Source organism: Arachis hypogaea, chromosome 13, assembly GCF_003086295.3.
Source record: "Arachis hypogaea cultivar Tifrunner chromosome 13, arahy.Tifrunner.gnm2.J5K5, whole genome shotgun sequence".
Taxonomy (NCBI): domain Eukaryota; kingdom Viridiplantae; phylum Streptophyta; class Magnoliopsida; order Fabales; family Fabaceae; genus Arachis; species Arachis hypogaea.
Window position 1 is genome coordinate 139,477,512 of NC_092048.1, and position 23,633 is coordinate 139,501,144.

Consider the following 23,633-nt stretch of genomic DNA (forward strand, 5'->3'; position numbering starts at 1 on the left):
TGATAAAAAAATTAGTAATATTTTTTTAGAAAATAAAAAATAATTTAATTTATTCAAATACTTTACTATAATTTAAAATACCAAAATCAATCTTCATCTCTTACTTTTATTGCACAATAATTTTTAGTTTTAAACATTCAAATTTTGTTGGATTTGGACTGAACTGAATATATTTATATTTCGCAGCTCTCTATTCAATAAGTAACACTCTCTCTATTTTTGAGTTCAAATATAGAAAATTAGATATTTTTTATTTATATAATTTAATATTATTTTATATTTTACTATTTATTTAATTTAATTTTTTATATAATAAAAAATATTAGAATATTCAATAAGTATTGATATTATTGTATTTGTATAAATTGATAAAAAAATTCAATAAATATTATAAATTTTAATATTTGTCTTTCTAATTTTTTTTACATATTTTATAGGATATATGTTCAATTTTTATACAAAATAATCATGAAAAATCAAAGAATTGATACATTTTTAAAAGGAATACTAATATTTAAGAAGGATAACGTATAACTTTTACAATATCAACACTTGTAGATAGTTCTTCTATTTTAGTGAATCACGAAAAAAGTAAAATACAACCTTCAAAAATTCAAAGAGTTGCATCTGATGAGTTTGACCTTAATTCTTTGGAACGAGACCCTAAAAAATAGTTTCAAATTTGGCAATATCATCCAAATTAAAGAGATAAAGTTATATGAACTTATCTTAAATAGAGCTATATCAAAAACATCTTAACAATTATCTTTTATCTGAATTCCAAAATTTTATTTCAAGCTTTACTACCGATTTTATCCATCATCCCATGAATATGAAGCACGCAATTGTGTCTTTTTGCAGCTTCAAGATCAGCATTATAATTTTCGACAATTTTTATATAGAGATAATAGATAAAAAATTAAAAGATTAATTTGACTTTTAATCTTAAGTCAAACAAATTTTATTATCGAGAATTTAATTAACATAATTAAAAAAATAAAGACTCAATCCGCATTCTTTTTATTTTGTTGAAAAACAATGTGATCACTTCTCTAAAAGAAAAGGACATTTTGACAATTTGACTCTCAATATTATTATTTTGAGATAATATAAATTTTCTATTAAAAAATTCGTCAAATGTTAATAAAAATTAATTAATTTTGTGATACTTTATTTTGTAATTTTTGAAAATTTAAAACCCTCGCAAACTATAGTTTTTGTTGGAAATAATGGTTTTAAACTCTATAGATTATAAATAAAATTGTCACAAAATGATCATTTTATTAATATTTCACTGAATTTTTAACAAAAAATTCGTATTATCTTAAAAGAATAATATTAGAGATGAAGCATTTCTTTTTTAATAAGAGATACAACAATGCTAGGGAACCAACTCTATATAAGTAAATAAGCTAACTGGTAATCGGATGTTGCTACTAATAGGCACACGATAATTTTGGATATAATTTCTATGTTTCATGTGTTACGCATTAATAAAACATAATTAATTATATGGAATCAACTAATGAATGATCAAAGCATCTGTTATGTGATTCTCTCCTAACACTAACGTGGTCAACAATAATTTAACAAACAAATTAAATTATAAATTAATAAAACTAATTATAATTAATTATGTTGTTCCATTCTTGGCTGATTATTAGTTGGTTCCATATACTTTTCCTAAGAGATAACATCGTTTTTCGTAAAAATAAACTAGTACTAAATTCAGTAAATTAAATATTTACTCTTAAAAAATTGTAGCTATATTTTTTAGTATTTTTTAATCTAATACTTGAATTGAGGATCATTATGAAAAAATAAATTTACCGTCAAGTCTAATCAACATAATTAACGTTTAACGTTTTTCAAATTTTTTAACAATTTAATTAATATTAATTAAATATAAAAAAGCTGGGTTATGTTTGTATGCTGCTCTCTGTATATAGAAAGGAACAGATGATGGTAAATAAAGAAAGAAAAATATATAATAGCAACATTTATTATATTACTAGATCCATATATAGTATAGATCAGTGAACCATATTACATACGATATGAAACCTACACCCTTTTATTTCTTACAACTTAACCGAGTTGCTACATATATATTATAAGTGATGCAGTGTAAAATTAAAGGATAGAAGAAATATGATGGAATAATGAGGAGGATGGGAGGATTAGGCAGCGTTGACGGCGATTTTCATGCCGGACTCGCAGTGGCCGGGAAAGTTGCAGATGAAGTAGTTCTGTCCCCTGACAAGCCTGATCTGATCTTTCCCCGATCTGTACACTTTGGCTCCTCGCGGTGTCCTGCAGCTATCATACCCTCCTCTGTTCACTGCCACCACATTGTGTGCTCTTGGGTTGTAACTGAATACTACACAACCACGATTTTGTTAATTAAATAACGGGTTATGCTACGTGTACTATCAAAAATTTTTATCAAACGATTTTGATTTTAAAAACAAAAACGTTCAACATAAAATTTGTTCTATTCGAGTACGCACTCTTAATTAAATATGTCAAATTATCTAATAATTCTTACCGAGAGTGTCGCCGGCTCTAAAGCGCTTTCCTCTGGGCCAGCCGACGGTATTGAAGGTCCAACCAGCTGCATCTCCAACGGTGTACGTGGCAGCATCAGCCATCTCGACCACCATCAAGCACAATACAAGTGCCACCATTATTGCACTGCCTCTTCCCACTGCACCCATGTTATTAATTAATAACACCTAGGTAACTTGAAAACTTAGTTCTAGAGAATACTATAGATATAGATAGATATTTGACAAGCGTTTCAGTGTGCATTTTGGAATGAAGAATCATGTAAGGTTTTATAAGTGAGGATTTAGGACTCTGTCTTTAGCTTGGTGGGTAGGTGGTTGGATAGAGGATGGTAAATACCATTGCAGGCCCCCCTAAATCCGTTCATTTTTTTATTGTTATTAATTAACATCAGAATTTATCTTTGAAAAAGGCTATTGTTTAATTTATGTTTAATATATATTCTCTGTACTTTTATTATATATTTTGAATTTCGAATGTGTTAATTCAGTGACTAATTTTTAATATAAATTTTTTTTAAATGTATTGATACATTGATGTTTCAGTAATTTTTAATTATTGATTTTAATTATAAAAAATATATATAATTAAAATTAATAATTAAAATTTATTAAAATATCAGTATACTGATATATTTAAAAGTATTATTTATATATTTTTAATGAACTAAATAATAATTTTGTTTTTTTAGAGAAAAAAAGATTTTAGAATGAGCTAGATACATTAGATACATGAAATCTAGAAACGGTGGTTGAAACTTGAAATAACATTATTTCTTCTGTCTCCCTTTCTACAGTTAGACATTGACCAAGAGACACATGGTGATGTAGGCAGATAACAGAGTCAACGCTGATGCATGCTTTGGATCAACATTACATTACAAAAAAACTGTGTTGTGTGGTGCTTAATTTTTCAACTATATGATATAAAAATAAAAGGTGAAATAATCCACTTCTATCTCTTTTGATTATGTGTTAGACACCGTATAATTTCCCTTAAAAATATTAAAGGAAGAGCAATAAACATAGATTGCAGGCCCTCATTAAGGGGCAGAAAATCTGGAATTCTTGTAACAAACACATTCAGTATGCAACACTTCCTTTGGTATTATAAACATTCAGTATTCAATATTATTTTGTATGTGTTGGCAATTCCCTGAGCTATTGTGAGCTTGACATCACATTTTACTTCCATTGCAAACAACTTTCGCATCATATCAAAGTAAGTGTTTAAGATTCTTTATACTTGACCAAAAAAAATTACTTTATACCAAGTCTTCGTTTTGGAGATCTACAAAATTTTACTATACGGCGGTATAAGATGCCATGATAGTGGTCAAAGTTACTAAACCATACTATTAGTGTGTATATAACTATATGGTATATAGTAGTGGATTAATGAATTGGTTTGTTTAGTACACAACTTTAATTAGTGGCATGTCATGAAATTTTGAGTAATGCCTAACCCATTAATTTCCCGACATACAAATATAAATACCAATTATTATTTTTTAAGAATTGTGTGCCAACCACCCACCAGGCCTCTCTTCAGGCCCATCCCTTTAATCCCCCCCCCCTTTTTTTCTCAAAAAAAAAAAAACTTTTAACATTAAATTTAAATTTAAATTGATTTCTCTTAAATAAATAGTAATAGTATTACTATTGATTTTTCTTTGCTTGGAGAAGTCCTACATATACATTGAATAAGGATCACCATCACCAATATCAATATGTATAGATTATAGTCCACAATCTCGGCTGAATTTAAGTATGGATATCTACCAAGTTTGGATATTTCACGAAATTAATATCATATGTTGTAGATGTTGAAGACAACGAATACACACACTAGTACTGAATCACAAATCAAGTTAACAATTCAATATATTTAGGATTTAATTAATATATCTCATAAGAATATATGTTATTAACATCAGGGATGAAGTTAGATGAAATATTAGAAAATAACTAAAAATATTTATACAATAAAATAAGATTAAAATAAAATTTAAAAAATTAAACTGAAATTTACATATAATTTACATATAAAAAATTAAAATTAGAGAAACCATTGTCCCCTTTCTCTTTATGTAGTTTCACCTCTGATTAAAATTATTTTAATATAAATTTTTAAAATTTTTTTTTGATAAATGAATAAAGAAAATACATTTAAAACCTAAATTTTATATGTTTTGTATAAAAAATTCTTTAGCAATCTTAAAAGCACGGTTTTTTTTAAATAAATAAAAAATTATTTTATTTACCAAAATATATAATTTGTAGTATTTTAACAAAATTTTATCGTATTTCTTATCTCTTTTACCGTATAAACGAATAAGAATGCATGTATCTCATTTATAATGAACGAGATATGGTAATATATGGGAGATGTGTATATTTCATTTACAGTGTAAATGAGATACGTATATTTTTATTTCGTTTATACTGTAAATAAGATAAGAGATAAATTATGACGTTTATACTGTAAACGAGATATGTTACAACAAATTTTCAATAGCTATACAAAGATATGCAACTTTTTGTATTATCCACAAATATTTCACTTCTTCTTCTCTTCCGTTTTTCTTCCAAAAAATAAGTCAAAATGTCTAGTAGTAATGGATATGTGGTTGTAAGTGTGTATCCCAATTGCCATATGAGAAACAGTGACATTGGAATGATATTTGAGTGTGATAATTCCATTTTTTGCGCACTCGGCGAGTAAGTTTTTGTCCAAGCTAAAGAGTTTATAGCGTTGGTGGTAGCGGGAGACAAGAGATCGGAAGGGTGGATATAGGTTGCTAGCATAGACGGAAAATTGAGTTTTTCAGTTTCGTCTGTTTTGCCTCCATGGCGACGAGCATGTGTGTCTCATGTTTGACATCCATGAAAAAATCATGGCGGAACAAGTGATATAACTTTTTGCGGAGGTCGGTGATGTTGGTGGTAGTGAATTTGGCCACTCAAATTTTGTGTAGAATGACCCATCTCTCGCACCACCACGCTACACGATGCTAGTCTAGTGGAAGAAATGGACGTGGATGGCGAGGACTCCGACGAGGAGTATGTCACGGATAGCAACGATAGTGGTTCTTCTGAAGATGATGATGAGGAGGAGTTTATACCGGAGATGTCGGTTGAGACATCAATTCGGTATCTTCTGCCTGCTCTGCACACAATTCTGACCTTATCAACTTACTCAGTTACTATCATACATTGGATCTAGACGCGATGCATGAGAAAACTCCATTTTTCAACACGAGTAAAGACAATTACAACTTAGACGGTGGTGTGGAGTTTCGAGTTGGCCACATATTTAAGAGCAAAGATGCAGTAATGCAGGGTGTGAAGAATTACAGCATTCGCAGAAATACTGAGTACTGAATTGTAGAGTCAAACCGATTAAAGTACCATATGCATTATCAACAATATGCAGCAAGATGCCCTTGGAGTCTCCGTGTTACCTTCCGACAGAATCTCGGATATTGGTGAGGTCAAGTTTAACTATGGTGTATTTTCTCATTTATCATTGTTATATTTGATATAAATGCCAACCATGTATGTGTTATTTCGTTAGATGGGTGTGTAGGGTTGAAGGGGTGCACACATGTTTAGCACCCACCGTGTCTCAGGGCCATCGACAGTTGGACAATAACCTCTCTGCATTGCCATCCTATCATTGATACAGTCCAACCCATCTGTCAGCATCCCTGTTTTACAAGGTGCAATTAGACAAAGCTATCATTTCAAATCCTCGTACAGAATTATATAAATAAACATTTACTTAACAAATTAATTTCACTAATACCTAAAATCATTCCCCCTGTTAGTTAACTCTTGCTAACAATACATTCATCCACCTAACATATATTGTATACTAGTTCTATTAAAGTATCCTAAGTATGGCTACACATATATGCTTTAACATAAACATAAAAATAACAACACTAACTTCGAAGTCAGTTGCTCAAGCAATGTGTCATGTCGTATTCAGTCAGTTGATGTCTGCATCATGTGCATTTACGCGCGCCATAATTTACGAGTTATTCGATAATACGATTAGAAAAAAGGTAGAAGTTAAAAGTTGAAGAAATGAGACAAATATCTATCCAAATGGTGCTGTAAATAAATTCTATATATAGGTCGCCTCTTCTCTTATCTCGTTTATAATGTAAACGAAATAAGACCGTTACACACCACATGTACAAATGTAATATGGCTATTTACACACCACGTATACAAATGTGATCCGACTACTTTGTTTACATACATTTTTTTTTTGTTTATATTGTAAACGAGCTAAACGATAGGATAAATTTTCGTAAATATATTACAAATTGTATATTTTGATTAATATAATATTTTTTATTTATTAAAAAAAAACCCTAAAAGCACCCATATATTTGTTTACTAACTTAAAAAAGTCAACAATATTTATTGTGATAATTCTTAAATGCCCACTTTGACCAAAAATCTAAATATTTAATGCGATCTATTTAATTGTTACCATATTTTCAAACCAAAAAGTAATGACATGCATGTCTTTTCAAACTATTATATTTTAACTAGAGTAAACATACATCTAGATTGATTCTAAAGGGAAAGAAAAAGTAGATATTTTATTTTTCAATAAATTTGTTTTATCTTTTAAATTTCGGAGAATTACTTTTATCACATAAATTAGTTTCTTTGTCATTTAAAAAAAATTATTTTATTATAATATTTTAGGACACGTGTTAATATTACAAAAGAAAAAAATTATTAAAAATATAAAAAAATAAATTTTTAGTGTATTTATTTTAAATTTATTAAATGAAAATATTTAAAGTTTTGTACTAGTTGTAACTGATAAACTTATTATGTGTCCTAAGACACATGTTAACTACACCCTAATATTTTTAACCTAATTATATTATATACAACAAAATTTATTAGAGTCTTATTTGTCTAATATATATTAAATTTTTTTATTAAAAACTATAAAAGGATTAATAATCTATTTAGAGAGACTAATTTTTAAAATAATAAAAAATATTAAAAAATGAACTATCTAATATAAAATTTACTCTTTTAATTAACATTATAATTTAAAACAAAAATTTGATTTGCTTTTAATATTTCAGGATAATAACATGACAATTGGTACATTTAGAGTTACCCCTCAGATTTAATCAAATGTTACTATAAAATAGAAATTAATAATGAATAAATAGTTCGAGAGGAGCTTTGCTTTTATTTTTAGGGAGAGTACAGTGAAACCAAACAAGGGTAGTACATGCTCGAAGTCCAAACGGCTAAAGTAAAAAATAAAAAATTGACATATCATTCTTAATGGGTCAGGCCCGACTTGGTCAGCCCAAAACTATAAAGAAGTGCCCCTAAAGGCAAGTGGATCGACTAACTTAGCCACGTAAGAACTCAGGTCTCACAGTCCAAATCCGGTAAAAGAATAAATGTATTAAAAATTTAAATTTTTTATATTTTTAATATTTTTTTTTGTTTTGTAATCTTATTATCTTAACATGTGTCCTGACATGATAGATAAACTGTAAACAATATTCACTTTTACTGATATGGTGGAAACCTTGATGCTTATTCCCTAAGCATTTTCACTCAACCCTCCTTAAGGACATTTAAAAACTCAAGGCCAATAAAACCAAACCTCCCCTTCAAAGAAGAAGATAACAGCAATGGAAAAGTTTCAGAATGAGATTTATAATTTTTGGAGGTTTCATGAGGAACCAGTAGATGATGAACCACAAAAAGAGATCTTGTTGCATCATAATTTGATGATGAACAAATTCATACATTGCAATGCTTTTTTTTTTCAAAAATATTATTCGTACAGCAAAATCAATCACTAAAATCAGTCACTAATGTATTTGTGTATGAATATATACATAGTTTAATTTTAATATATATTTATATTCTAATATGTAATTTATACTAGTGGCTGAATTTTTTTTTTTTTTTTGGTTTCCCACGGTATCCCCCAACCCGACAGGTCAAGGACTAATCCGCCGCGGTACTGAGCTCCATTTAAGGGTTTGTACAAATGGCTGAATTTAGTGATTGATTTTGGTGTACAAATAACATAATTTTTTTGGTTAAATTTTTGTTTTGGTCTAAGATAGTGGTTATTATTATGAGAAGGGCACGATATCAGGAAAGCCCTTAAAGAAGGATAGAGGCTTATGGGCCTAGCCCAGACCAATAAGCCCATTTAAGTCAAACGTGACCTGGCTACATCAATCTCAAATTCCAAAAAAATATATATATATCCTATTACCACCAAGGAAAAAAACAAACAGAATAAGAAAATCTCATTATTTATTTATTTATGGCTCTTTGTCAATTCGCTCATATTTTTTAAATGAATAATTGAATTCTGTTCGTTACTCCACCATTTATTCTACTGTATTGAGAGAGCTTTTCAGAATTTAAATATCCAACTTTGTGAGTAAAACTTGCCTAAAACTCAATTCACTTTTACTAAAGTGAGACTCTTTAGATTTTGAAAAGAGTATGTTCTATATGAAAAACTCATGTGTTTAAGTAAATTTCATGATTGTTAACGTGCTATATAACCACTTTTTAATGAGTGTGCTTGCAAATCCTTGTATATTAAATTTTGCTCATACATAATTTTATATAAATAAATAAACCTACCAATATTAACCAACGCTTCTATAATCCACGGTCAAAATTTACATGCAGTTTGTCTTTTAGTGAAATTATTAATTAATAATCGTTAGATAATAATTTAATTAAATATCTCAAATCATCTAATATTTTTTAACTAACAATTTCATATGAAAGACATATGAGCCTCAACATGATCCAGAGTTAGAAAATGTGAAACAAGTTTTCTTACCAAACTATGTTTTCCTCTATACCTATGGTGTGCCAAATTATATATGTATCGAAGTGGAATGGTCAAATAACTTTTCTAGAACTGAACTTCACTGTTCCAAGTACTCAAGTCGTTGACCATGTGATCTAAAACACTATTTTTAGGGTTCAATAACTTATGACTTTTGACGAGTATGTATATACGCAAATCATTCTCCACTAATAGAGGAATCTTGTGCTTGTCTCTTTCAACATTTCATTATTTAAGGAATAAAATTTGGGGGAAACAAATATTAATTAAAAAAATGTTTGGTATGTAGTGCAGTCATAACTTCCTTTCACCAGTGCTTTGTTTGAACTTTGAAATGAGTTTGACAAAAGCTTAGTTGAGATTAAACTTAAATAGCTTGGATCCCAAACTAAATTAGAAAAAATGCATATGGTGTGTTACCGTGTTAGTTAATTATCAATTTGTCTCTCTTAAATTTGTTGAGCTGTACCAAATGTTATAAATAATAAACATTCATGCATACATTAAAAACCAACCATTAAATTTATTATTTATATAAAACATATATTAAAAATAAATTAAAAAAATACATCTATTTTTTTAAACAAAAGCTAAACACATTCACATGGAATAAAAGAAAAAAAAACAACAAAAAACAAAAATAAATAAAGGACATCGTCATTTCCGACATTATCATCAATTTATTGTCATTTTCGACATTGTCATCAACAATCTAATTGATCAATATATTACACCACTCCTTATAACTCAAAAAGGATCTAAGAATAACAATACATATATTTATACGCGAATATATAATTGTTAATTTAATGAATAATGACTAATTTTGATGTATAAATAATATTTTTTGTATAAGAAAAGGAGAAATTAATAATATAAGTCTAATAATTTACATTGATACATTCACAGTTTAAAAGATTTTAAGATTCATAAAAATTAAATATATGTTAAAGAAATTTAATTGAACTTATTCCTATTATTGTTAACTTTTTCTAAATGTGAGTTATTGAATTATGTAAGAATTTTATTTCAAAGTTCAAATGTTTGGTGGAAGACTAGAAGCTATGCAAATAATAAATACACATCAAAATTTCAAGGTCTGCCTAATTTCACAATCAAGGCAATTAAGTAACCTTCTTCCATTTAATGATTCCTCTCGATAATGGTAATTGACCCATTTCACCATGATATATAAAATGGGCACTCTTCTAGGTACCAAGGAAAAAGAAACTGCCACCTTTCTTTTTACTTATAGTTATACTGCCACCCTCTTTTTGTGAACATATACAATAATGTTTTTAAGGAAAAACAAATCATAATGTATCCAAATTAAAGAATTCCATATGTGTGAATATTATTTTATTTTTGGGTATGGTATGAATCTAGAAAGTGTTGGGGGTTCATGTGCTTCACAATGATTGATAATGAGGCAATTCTTGTTTGACTTTGGAGACTTTAGGCATACTTAATTTAAGGAGAGGATTGAGAAAATGTAGGCTTTAAAATAGGGAGCATAAATTGTAACCGACAATATGAAACGAGAGAGCAAGGAGGGGGGCCATACACACAAATATTCCCATTTCTTTTTTTTTTTATTTTTTTAAAACTATTTCTGTGCTGTGTCGCTATTATAAGTATTTTTATGTATTCTTTTCTTTTTTTTTCTAGTAAAGACAATTTTGTTCACTATATCTATTATACTTAAAATAATTAATGATACTAAAAAAATGTAAGCAAGTTTGCGTTATTTTTCCTGTAATAATTAAACAACTGGGTCAGCTAATAGGGCCATGTGTTTTGCGTCGGTTTCGAAAAAGGTATACCTAGGTATCACAGTTTCGGTTTTCAGAAAAAAATAAAAATATTAAAACAAAACATTTAAGATGAGAATGCTAATATTTTTGCTAACGTGATATTTAATATTTTTATTCACATTCGTTTAATATTTTGATAAAAATTATATTATATAATAATATCTTTAATAAAATTAGTTAATTAATAAGTTTTGAATATAATAATATAATTATTTGTCAATTAATATAAAATAAAGTTTTAATTATTTTATATTTTTATGTTATAGTTTAAAATTTTATTTTAATATAATTTTTTGTTATTATAAAAAAATTTTACATAATAAATAATTTTATTAAATAAAAAATACTCATATTTTTGTATTTATATATTTTTTATTTAATTATTTAAAAATAAAAAAATTTATTATCATTTAAAATACTTATTTAAGTATTAGAATATTTTTTATTTGTTAGATTTTATCAAAATTTTTTTATATTAGTCTTTAATTTTTATCTAATAAAATTTAATAATTTATATAAGTGTGATATATTCAATAAATACATAATTGTTGTTACTGGGGATTGTTGTAAATAAAATTGTACTCCATGTGTGTTTGTTCTTCTTGCATTTGTGATAAGATTAATTAATTTCTGAGGAAGCATTCTGATAATATAATATTGTTTATCATATATGTATCGAATGAAAAATAGACTCATGAGATAACTCAAATAAATTAAATTAATTAAACATGCAAAAGTAGTTCGTGGTCATAAAACGATATATGAAAATGAAAGAGCCAAAGAAGCCCGACTCGGATTCATTTCATTTGGCACCATCGTCACTCACATTAATTAACAATGAGAATTAAAAAAAAAGAAAATAGAAAAAAAATTGAGAATAGAAAAAGAGTGATCATGCAAACATCATGAAATAATAAGATCAAGATAAAAAATAGTATATATTTCCAACAATAATTGTAAGAATATTCCCTCTTGTAAAAAGGCAAACCACATGATCGTAGCCTCATATATAATGTTGGACATGCGTATGCCTTTTAGAATATAATGAAATAAATTAATCAGTTATATGTACACTATAAAAATCACTCGATATAAAATATATATTAAAAATATATAAAATATATATATATATATATATAAATATTAAAAATATGAGCTGATTATTTTTTTTATGTGTATGAAATATTCCTGTAAAGCAAGACCTGATCTTTCAAAGTATTAGCCTTGATTAATTTATAATAACAAGCAGCATAGTTTTCATGCCACCCACCTACAAGCCAGTGTTCGTGTTTAAAATTCTAGAAATTTGCTTTTTAAATTGTATTTACACCCATTGTCAAACATGCATTTTTTATTTTTGATATTAAAGAGGAGATAATGTCTTGCAATATTGTTGGAATATAATGTGTTTAACTAGAATGTGAAAAATATAAATTGGATCATCAGATTTATCACTTAAAATATAAATCTGACTTTTAGATTTGTATATTTTAATTTTTAAAAATTTGTAATAACATTTAAATTTGCATACCTCATTTAAATCGGAACTTGGGACATCAATTTTTTTTCTTAACAAATTTGACTTTTAGATTTTTAAAAAAATTTAAAGAAGTCAAATAAAAACTTTCAATTAATTTTTTTTTTCATATTAAAAGGAAACACACTTACCATTCTATAACACTGCATAACAGGTCAAAGGCCTCCCTTACTAAAAAAATAGCCTCAAACATGTCTTAATTTATTTTTAAAAAAATATTAAGAAATTAGAGATTTTTTGTTAAACAAAAAGAGATTGCAGAGAAGGGATTGAAGGGAGGAAAAGCTGGGCCCAAAAGTGGAATAAGGGTGGGGGTGGGGGGCTGCATGCAAAATTGCAAATTGTAAGAAAGAAAAGAGGAAGTGCATTACAGATTACTCACATGATTGGATGCTTCTCTATTTCAAGTTTGGTGTTTGACTCTATGGTACTTAAAAATTTAGTAATTGATTGTTAGAAAAGTTAAATAATTAACATTTAATTTAAAAGTATATAATTTAATAAATTTTAAATATTTAAAATTTATTATAAAAAATTAAATACTAAATAATAAATACCATAGAATTAGTTTTCAAGTTTTCGTGGAATTATTTTCGGCCGCCATTATGATTTACAAGTAGTTAGGTTGCTTTCCCATTTTGAAGTAAGATTTGGTGGTATGGACATTGCTTACAAGATTAAACATAAAAGTTTTCCACCCCTAATTTTAAAAACTTATGTCCTTTAGTCAAATTATTTAGTAAAATTTATTAAAATATTATATATTTTTATTTTTACTAATTTATTAATAAGTACTAGTGTATTTACTATTTCAATGTTTATTTATGATATAATTTAAAAATAATTAAAATTTAATATAATTAATTTAAAATTAAAAAATTTATATACAGTTATCTTTATATAAAATTAATAATTATTAAATAATAATTTAATAAAAAAAGGGGGTGTTCCTTAGCAATTACCAATTAGCAAATGGATGTCCGGCAGGAAGAGGGCAATGGCTTCACAAAATGGAGTCGGTCGACACAGAGCGAGCCATTGCAATACTCCCTCGCTTCTCTCTCCTCCCTTCGTTTTCTCTCTCTCTCTCTCTCTCTCAACCCCAACATTTTTGGGACCCTCCTTTCACCTTCCATTTTCGTATGCGTTTTCTCTCTTTCTCTTTCTCACACCTTTTCTACCTTCTTCTTCTCTTAACTTTTTCTGAGATATTATTATCGCTAACTTTGAAAGCTCCCGTTTCCATCTTCCTATTGCTTTTGCCTTCTTAATGTAAACTGTTGCTGCTACTCCAACTATCTCTAGCTACTTCTTTTTCGTTTTCTGATTAATCATGCTTCGCCAAAACACAAAGGATTTTGTTTCTTGTTTTTCAAATTTTGATTTTGAATTTTAGTTGTACTGAAAACATGTGATTTTGTGCTTTTGTTTGTTTTCGTCACGTCTTGGATCTTGCAACTCAAACATTTTGTAACCATTTTACTTACCTTCTTTGTTGTTTTCTCCCAATTAAAGCTCTGGCACAAGATTGATTTGCATGTGAATTATGCAGAACTTGCCTTCTGCCTTCTCTCTGTTTTTTCAATCAATCGTTTCACTGATTTCTTCCTCTGCTGCTTTATTTGGATCTTCAATTTATTGCTGGGAATTGCAGCCACGAGAAGCTTTTAATCATCTCATTTTTTATGTTGTTTCTTTTGCTTTCAATGTTGACCTTTATTCGTTTTCTTTGTGTCTTTGTCTTCCATCTGTTTGTTAATTTGCTTGGGTGACTTTTCATTTTCAACTTCTTTTCGGGTTGTTTTCATTGTACGTTGACAATGAAATTTTTTCCTTACATGGCCTTTTTTTAATGCAGCGTGTCTCTGAAGATCTATCAAGGAAGTGAAGCTTGATTTAATCATTCATATCAAGTGAAAAGACCTTATTCTCTGCAATAAATAATAAGGATTTTGCAAATGCTAAATTTTGTCCGGTCCAGAAGTCAGCCAAGGGCAGGAGCTAGACCTTTACCAATGGGAGGTAAGATTATGTCCTCCAAATTTGAGCATGAATGGTGTTAACTTTCCTTTTTCTTGAATGATGCTTCATGCTTGGTCACTCAAATCATTAATCAATTTGAAAATTGGAGCGAAGGCTTTGCCTTTTCAACACCTTAATCTAGGATAGAATGAATGCTGGTATATGACTGCACAGTCATAAGGTGTTTGCAGATTCATTAGTTCTAAAAGTTCTGTAGTTTATTTCATGCCATTGGATTTGTTTAGCTTATCATAGATGTGGCCTCTTCAATTTAATTTCTCCTGTTTATGTTTTTCTGTCTTTTAGGCTTGGATTATGCTGACCCAAAAAGGAAAGGCAATTTTCTTGGAAAAGTTTTTCTTGCTGCTGGATTAACAGCATTATGCATTATCATGATCAAGCAATCTCCATCTTTGAGTTCCACTAGTCCGGTAATCGCTAGTCATCTTACACGTTTTCTTGAGAGCTTTTTATGTCTTTGCTTCTTTCCCTTTTTTTTGTCCCCTCCACACCAGAGATGTACATATTCATTATAGTTTCATAGCTTTTGATTATTACCCTTTGAAAGATATCTTAAAAGTGGTAGATTGTTGATAGAGATGAATTGATGAATGATATGAACTATTTTAATTTTTTATCCATAAAGAGTGAAGCTTGGTTATGTTTAATTACCGTTCACAACTTTTGTCAGCCAGATAGTTGAAAGAAGGAGAAAAGGGGATAGTTTGTAAGGGAAAAATTAGAAAGACAAGATACATATTTTTCAGTTATAGTTTTCTTCTTTCTTTGAACTATCCTGATATAAGAGTTTGCCTTCTCTAAAGCTAATTTTCTTTATTTATTTAAGCTAATTTATCATTTTCGTTTCTGTTTTCCCCCTTTTCCAGTTTGCCATTCGCGAACCTGGGGTAACTCATGTTTTAGTAACAGGCGGTGCAGGCTACATTGGTTCACATGCTACGCTTCGGCTTCTGAAGGAAAATTATCGTGTCACTATAGTAGTATGTCTATTAATAAAAATGAAATATTTCTCTGACAAAATCAAATGCACTTATCAGTGTGGTTGCGAAAGGCATAACATTGTTTTTTCCTTTTTGGCAGGACAATCTGTCACGAGGAAATATGGGTGCCGTCAGAGTTCTTCAAAATTTATTTCCAGAACCAGGAAGGCTTCAATTTATATATGCTGACTTGGGAGATCAGACATCTGTATCCTTACCCACTTTCCTCATCACTAGAAATATTTTGTTGTCATATTTTTAACTTTGATTGAAACGTATGTGGAGAATACCCAAGAAAGATTTTCTACTTAACTGGTTACCAGGTTAATAAAATATTTTTGGAGAATAAGTTTGATGCTGTGATGCACTTTGCTGCTGTTGCATATGTTGGGGAAAGCACTGCGGATCCTCTCAAGTAAGTACTTCTGGAGTTTATTCAAGCACTTCAATCTCAGTTGAATGTTTGCGTTCTGCTTGTAATTTACTCCTCCTTCCAAGTTGCACAAGTAAAATGTCTATTTAGATACCGATTGACTTGTTTAGTGGCATATTAAATATGGTATGAGATTTATCATTGTGCCGGCCTTGTAAATGTGTTCCTGATAACATAGTCACTATAACAACATTTTTATTTAGAGCTGTTTTGCTGTTGATGTTGGTTCTAATTTAGATTTAATTCTCGAGTTGTATCAAATTTGAGCAGTATCAAATTGTAATACTTGCGATAATGCTAATTGATGGTTATGATTCATCTACTTCAGTTTTATTGAGTATATATTTAATCGTTTCTTTTTTTCATATTGTCAGGTACTATCACAACATTACATCAAATACATTGTTGGTATTAGAAGCTATGGCTAAACATGATGTGAAGACATTGATATATTCTAGTACATGTGCAACGTATGGTGAACCTGAAAAGATGCCCATTACGGAAGAAACACAGCAGGTGATTAAATTATGAAAGATTATATTTGCATTACTCTTTGATACACCACTAAGTGTATACCTTTCTTTTATGGTATAAAAGACATTTTTCATTTCTCTCATTTCTAATCAATCACTTTAATACCAGAAGTGCAAGGTATATATAGAGGAGTGCATATAACATTCCTCTAAACTATGGAGGTTGCTTGAGAATATTTTACGTTTCTCATTGTATCTGTATTTGGCTTTAATGCTTTTGTGATAAAATTAATGTTCTAATGTCAGGTCCCAATCAATCCGTATGGGAAAGCCAAAAAGATGGCCGAAGATATCATCCTTGATTTTTCTAAAACTTCAGACATGGCAGTAATGATTCTGAGGTTTGTATTCTACATAAATCCTCCCTGATCTTTCCTTTTAAATAACTTGCTCATACTTCATTTAGCGTGGTCTTCCTTGCTTAGGCTAGCTAGAAATGATTCTGAAATGTATGGATGCCTTGAAAAGTGGGTTGCGAACAAATGCGCAATGGTTGGGTTATGGGTCCATATAACTAATGCAGACTTTTTTTATCTTTGGCTTTCTGCTTTTTTCTTATTTTCACGCCCTAGATTTTAGGTTTATCTGTGTGTGTTTGGGAAGATTGTAGGGAGCTTGTGGACCTTTCTAATTAGCATGTATCAATCAGAAAACAATTAAAAATAATACTTTTTGGATTTATTGGCATAACAAAACTGACTACTGCATGTTATTTGGACTATTGGTAACAGTTTGAGGTGTCTCTAAGTGAAATATAGGCCGTCACTGGATACTTAGGAATTATGTATGCTGATCATTAATAATATGTTTTCATATGGGAAACCGCCAGATACTTTAATGTGATTGGATCAGACCCTGAGGGAAGACTAGGTGAAGCTCCAAGACCTGAACTACGAGAGCAAGGCCGAATTTCAGGTGCCTGCTTTGATGCAGCTCGTGGTATTATACCTGGCTTAAAGGTATATCGCGCTTAAATTTCTGAGTTCACATATAAAAGGAAAACATCTTATTGTTTAGTCTCATAAACTTGTAATTGTTGAATGCATATAGTACTTGAAAGTTTTCTCATTGCATGTTTTGCCACCCTGCAGGTTAGAGGCACGGACTATAAGACAGCCGATGGAACTTGTGTGCGAGATTACATTGACGTAACTGACCTTGTCGATGCTCATGTCAAGGCTCTTCAAAAGGCAGAATCTGGTAAAGTTGGGATCTTCAATGTTGGCACTGGAAAGGGTATGTTAACAACTCAGAATACAATGCTTCAATTTGCTTGGTATATTTTTTAGTTGCCTCAAATGTTCGTTCCCCTGTGGTGGTTATGTTTATCAGGTAGATCAGTGAAGGAGTTTGTGGACGCGTGTAAGAAGGCTACAGGGGTGGATATTAAAGTCGAATACCTCCCTCGTCGCCCTGGTGATTACGCTGAGGTATACAGCGATCCGACAAAGATTAGAAATGAGTTGAATTGGACTGCTCAGCACGCGGATCTTCTAGAGAGTTTGAAGGTTGCATGGAGATGGCAGAAATCTCATCACAACGGTTATGGTGTTTCAAATGCAGTGGTTTGAATCATTAGAGATCTAACATAGCAGAAAACTAGAGAAGAAACCCCAGCAGCCTCATATGTCAGCTGCACTTACTAGTTACTATTGCTATCTTAGAAGAGGGGTTATCGTTACTACATACTTATTATTATTATTACTAATTTTTTCTTCTTTCTTTCTTTCACTCTACAGTGATTTGGTATTCAGTAGGTGGTTGTTAGGGAATTATTAGTCCATTCGTTATATGTATTAACCACATAATATGATTCAATAATATAAATGCCCAGCCAATGGTATAGTTTTTTTTCACTCTCTTAGCTTTTGATTCTTACCTTCTCAGTTGTATAATAACAATAATAAATTAATAATACATTGCTGCTAGTAAATTATATGATTGTTCATTAGGCCTGCGTTTATTTACAGGGATAGGACACTGAGACAGGAACATAGAGACACAAAATTGTGTTTGACAGATAAAATATGTCCAGAGATAAATGTGTTCAAAGACACAGAATTAGTGTATTTTGTGTCTATCCTGACAGGAAGAACACTGAAACACTAATAAGAAATACAACTTATTTTTTATTTTTCATTATTTTTATTAATTTTTCATAATTATATTTTTAAATGTTTTATCCTGTCATGTTCTAAAAAACAAATGCACCCTAGGTGACATTACTAATTTGAACTCACAAATATTTTTTTTTCTTTAAAAAATAAAACCACAAGAATAAAAGGTGGTCCTGGTCCAGTATCTAGAACCTAGATGTACCAACTATTATTGCAGATTGTCGCTTTTGGGACCCATGAATTTGTGGTCCAGTATCTTGTTGGCAATTATTGGTTGACTTTAATCATAATCAAATCCATATGTTGCCACAAAAGTCCTTATAGGAGCACAATTAATCGAAGCATTGATTGACACAACCATTATTATGCTTTATAGTTTGTATTCTTGGATTTATGAGATTTATGGGGATGTACTGTGAGTTAAATGGTACAAATATTACGGCAGTCACAAATTTAGGACATGATAATATTCACATGTTCATACAATGTACACTGAAGGTGATGCATTAATTATAGTCCCCATAGATTTTACAATTGGTAGAGACTTACATACAAGTTGATAGTTGAGAATTGTTAGATGATTTAATATGTTTGTTTAAATTATCATCTAATAATTTTTAATTATCAACTTCATATAAAGATAACTATACGTGAATTTTCACCTTAACAATTTTTACCTTATTCTTACCTTTTAACCAAACTAGGCCTTAGAGGTGGCGAATTCGGATGGGAATTCCATTCGCCGGAAGAGGCACCAAAGAACCTAAGACTTGCTCATGAGGATGCATAACTTGCCAACTGAATTTGGTAACGAGATTGTGAATGAAAGTGAGAATCACAAACCTTGTGTAATCCTTTCCAGGGCAAGACCTTGCTCCAGCACCAAATGGTATATAACTGTATGGAACAGGGCCATTCTCTTCAAATCTTGATGGATCAAAACTTTCAGCCTCATCAAAGTATTTTGAGTTCTTATTTGTTCCCATCATTGCCCAAAATATCTGTTAAAAAAAAAGGTTGACCAACAAGTTACTAAATGTTTTCTCTTCATCTACTAAATAAATGTAGTATTTATCTTTTTTTTGTGTATCAAGTTTGTTAATGTAAAGAAAGGGTACCTTCCATCCCTTTGGAATAGTAAAACCTTCAAAGGTGATATCTGTTACTGCCTCTCTGAATGCTCCTGGTGCAGTTGGGTACAGTCTCATGGTTTCTTGTGTAACACACCATGTGTATTTCATTTTTTGTATGCTGTCCCAATCTAGTGCTGCACCTGCTCCTTTTGATTTTGTAATATCAGCATGCTCTGATTCAATTTAGAAAGAAACCACAAAATATTAGTATCTCTGTCATTATGTTAGAAAGTGTTACACAATTACTGTCCTAAACTATTGAAGCAGCTACACTATATTAATACAGTTGCTATGTTATATTACCTGATACAATTTTTTGGTAGATATGAGGATCCAATCCAATGTGTTTGATCATGAAAGCAAGTGTGATTGCTATTGATGTGTAGCTAGAATTCATCAATCCCATTATGATGTTACTTATTTCAATTTTTGGCACATATTTTCCATCCTCAACAGCACCAACTAAATGTGCTAGTAAATCATTCATAACAATTCCCTTTGACAAATAATCAATCTTCTTATTGATCAATAATTGAATCTCTTCTCTGATTTTACTTGCAGCCTTCATTGCCCTGTGAAATGTAGTCCCCGGAAAATTCGCCGGAACAGCATAAATTCCAGAATACAAATCATCAAACTTGCTGATAAATTTTGCCACATGGAGTGGATCATCAATTCCTAAGTAGAACTGATAGGCCAGTGAAAGAGCAAAATTTTTCACCAAAGGATAAACCTTTAGTTCTGTTTTTCCTTCCCAATTTCTCATGAAGTGTTGGTGCATGATGGATTCAATGTTGCACCCCATGTACCTAAATAGACCTTCTGGTTTCAAGAACCCTAAGATCTTCACTGGAGCTGCAGCTACAACGGCCGAGTTTTTCGCACGCGGCTGATCATGATCAGGAAGATTGAAGAGCATTCTTTGTGTCCTCAAGTACCAAACTTTGACATGTTTTGGTTCATTGGTGGAGATAAATTTGTTTGCACTAGGACCATAAAGAACCACTGTTGGTTCTCCTAGTAACTTGGTCTTGAAGATATCTGAGGAGTGCTTTTTCTGTTTCTCTTGAAGGAAATGATCAATTTTTTTGAACAGAAATTGGTAGGTTTCATTCACTATAGGCCATCCAAAACTACCTTGGGGCAGGGTTTTGGTGCCATCAAGATTTTTTCTGTTCAGAACAAAGATGGATATAACTAAGGTGATCATAATTAGAAATAAAGAATGCATGAAAAAATCCATTTTCAAACTCTAGCCAATTTCATTGAAGGATGGATTTTGTGTTCCAATTTCATTTAAATTGATCTCCAAACAAGACTCCATCTCTAGCTGACATCATAAAATTTCTATATTTTCATTTTTTTTTAACTTCTGCTATGCTATAAGTTGATCAAGATTTAATTTTAATATAATATCTACTCATTCCTATAAACATGCTGAGAGCATGGACCTTTTTATTGTTTTTTACCTGTTTTCTTTGTCGACATTATATACAACCAAGCACTTTGGACATGCTATCGTATACGGGAAACTCAAATCCACAACTTCTTAGGTGAGTATGGAAAGACTATGTTATTTGAGCTATAACTTATTGACGCAAGTTATAGCATAAATAAATTATAGAATCGCGGGAGCTATGTTGAATTTAAGATCATAATTAAAACAACAATCCCGCTAAGTAAACAACGAAAAAAGAAAACTGTAATTTTAAGTTCTATGATTGCATTGAAAAAAATTGTTTTTGTTACGTTAGTATTTATTATCATTATTATTTTAAAAAATTTCGGAATCATAATCAGTTCGTGGTTGTATGATATCATTGAAATTGAAATTATATGGTCCTTTTAATTGTTTTATTGTATATCTATATTGTCATTTTATAATTTAGATGATGTTGTCGTGGTGGTCCAGTATATATATACATGTATGGTCCAGGAATATTATGTCGTTACTAACATCTTATGCGAATAACCTAACTTCAGTAGCAATATCGTGACATGTATTATCTGTATTTATCCCCATAGTTTCTCAATTGTAACTGTCATGGCTGTGTTTTGCTTCGTCAATTATATTAATTAAATTAAAACTTATATTAAAAATCAAGAAGGTAGGATTATGGTAACTTTTAAAGCACATATTAAATGTATTTTTAAAATAATATATTATTACTTTTTACGACCAAAAATTTAAATATATAAGCTAATTTGATATTTATAATTCTATAAGGACAATAAGGTTGTCTTTATTTTTGAGGATAGGACAAGATACAGAAAACAAGACATAAAAGATAGAGACTCAAAATTTTATGTTTTTATATTCTGTTTGATTATAAATTAGAATAAATTATGAAAATTCAATTTATTCTTATTTTTTTATTTAAAAAATTTGAGACGAAAAATACAATAATAAAAAATATTATTATAAAAAATTAATAAAAATAATGAAAGAAAAAATAAATTGTGTCTCTTGTTAATGTTTCTATATTTTTTTGTCAGGATAAACATAAAATATATTAATTAAATATCTCTAGACACGTATCTTCTTTGTTAAATAAGATTTTGTATCCATCTTTATAAACAAATACGGCCTAACTAATTAGAGTCAGTCTGCCAAGACTACTTGGAACATTCACCAAAGTCATTCATTAAATAATCTATTTTAGACAATTTTATTGGAATAAATTTATATTTTTTGTGATTAAAATTATTCTTTTTAGTGTCTACGTATGAAAGAAAAAGAAAAGAAATAAAAGAAAAGAAGAAAGAAAAAAAACAAAGTTAATAGGCTTATATAAAATGATAAAATTTATTTTAAGGTGAGAGTTATTCCACATATTTCTTAGTAACTTTAGCCATAATATCAACTATATGATTGATTGTTCTTTGAATTAAAGTGATACAAGTCTTTTAATTCTAATTCAGAGTCTTTTCAATCTAGGGACTACAAATCTTTGAATTTTAATCCATAATCTTTTCAATCTTCTTTATTAGGTATCTTTTTAGAATAATATCATCAAATTTCCTTCTTTGCATAGTAAAAAAAGCGTCTAAAAAATTCATCTCACGAATAACAAAAGTTACATTTTCAAACAAGGATTAAACTCCTCCAAAAAGCTCAACCTAAAGAACACTAGCATTTTTTAACTTTTCGAAATAACCTTTCACTCAACACCCATCTAAATTACAAATAAAGCAACTAAAATTTGTTTACTCACTAAGAAGGCTCTAACTAGCATCACAATTTTAACCGAATATATAGAAGAAGGGATAAAAAAAAACATAACGAAAAGAAGATAAAGAAATATGCATATTAAAAATGACATGCAGCTCTCTGATTGAGCTCTGAGTCATACTGACCACTCTGTTGAGACCTTATTCATCGTCAGGATTAAAAAGATCATTGTTTTTATCTCTCTGAATTCACTGAAGAGTTGAATAAAATATGAAAGTATCCCTCTAGTTAAGATTCTGTTTCAACCAAATTTTCAAGTTAGGACATGCAGAATACACACCTAAGAGAGTTTAAATTTTTCTAATTTTGATATCGTCTCTAGACAATAATAAAAAGAATTCTGCTAGAGAGTCAATGGAAT

At 29.6% G+C, this 23,633-nt stretch overlaps 3 protein-coding genes across 4 annotated transcripts; 1 reads left to right on the forward strand and 2 right to left on the reverse strand.

Moving 5' to 3' along the window:
- Nucleotides 1-1,984: 1,984 nt before the first annotated feature.
- LOC112792137 (basic blue protein) lies at nucleotides 1,985-2,861 on the reverse strand. Its single transcript, XM_025835235.2, has 2 exons — nucleotides 2,549-2,861; nucleotides 1,985-2,380 (listed from the first exon to the last, which is right to left on the reverse strand). Exons 1-2 carry the CDS (start codon nucleotides 2,715-2,717, stop codon nucleotides 2,181-2,183), a joined length of 369 nt encoding a protein of 122 aa, XP_025691020.1. The 5' UTR covers nucleotides 2,718-2,861; the 3' UTR covers nucleotides 1,985-2,180.
- A 10,903-nt stretch (nucleotides 2,862-13,764) lies between these two features.
- On the forward strand, nucleotides 13,765-18,646 carry LOC112792138 (UDP-arabinose 4-epimerase 1). Of its 2 annotated transcripts, none has more exons than XM_025835236.3 (11): nucleotides 13,765-14,073; nucleotides 14,660-14,823; nucleotides 15,130-15,254; nucleotides 15,711-15,824; nucleotides 15,925-16,032; nucleotides 16,148-16,239; nucleotides 16,632-16,773; nucleotides 17,037-17,131; nucleotides 17,620-17,749; nucleotides 17,882-18,026; nucleotides 18,123-18,646. In XM_025835236.3, exons 2-11 carry the CDS (start codon nucleotides 14,760-14,762, stop codon nucleotides 18,359-18,361), a joined length of 1,254 nt encoding a protein of 417 aa, XP_025691021.1. In that variant the 5' UTR covers nucleotides 13,765-14,073; nucleotides 14,660-14,759; the 3' UTR covers nucleotides 18,362-18,646. The 2 variants fall into 2 exon arrangements, with proteins under 2 accessions (XP_025691021.1, XP_025691023.1); XM_025835238.3 differs by having other exon boundaries at nucleotides 13,765-13,941.
- A 672-nt stretch (nucleotides 18,647-19,318) lies between these two features.
- On the reverse strand, nucleotides 19,319-21,500 carry LOC112792139 (beta-amyrin 28-monooxygenase). The gene is made up of 3 exons (XM_025835240.3): nucleotides 20,344-21,500; nucleotides 20,026-20,213; nucleotides 19,319-19,908 (listed from the first exon to the last, which is right to left on the reverse strand). The coding sequence occupies exons 1-3, from the start codon at nucleotides 21,281-21,283 to the stop codon at nucleotides 19,615-19,617; spliced, it is 1,422 nt and encodes a 473-aa protein (XP_025691025.1). The 5' UTR covers nucleotides 21,284-21,500; the 3' UTR covers nucleotides 19,319-19,614.
- Between the last annotated feature and the right edge of the window lie 2,133 nt (nucleotides 21,501-23,633).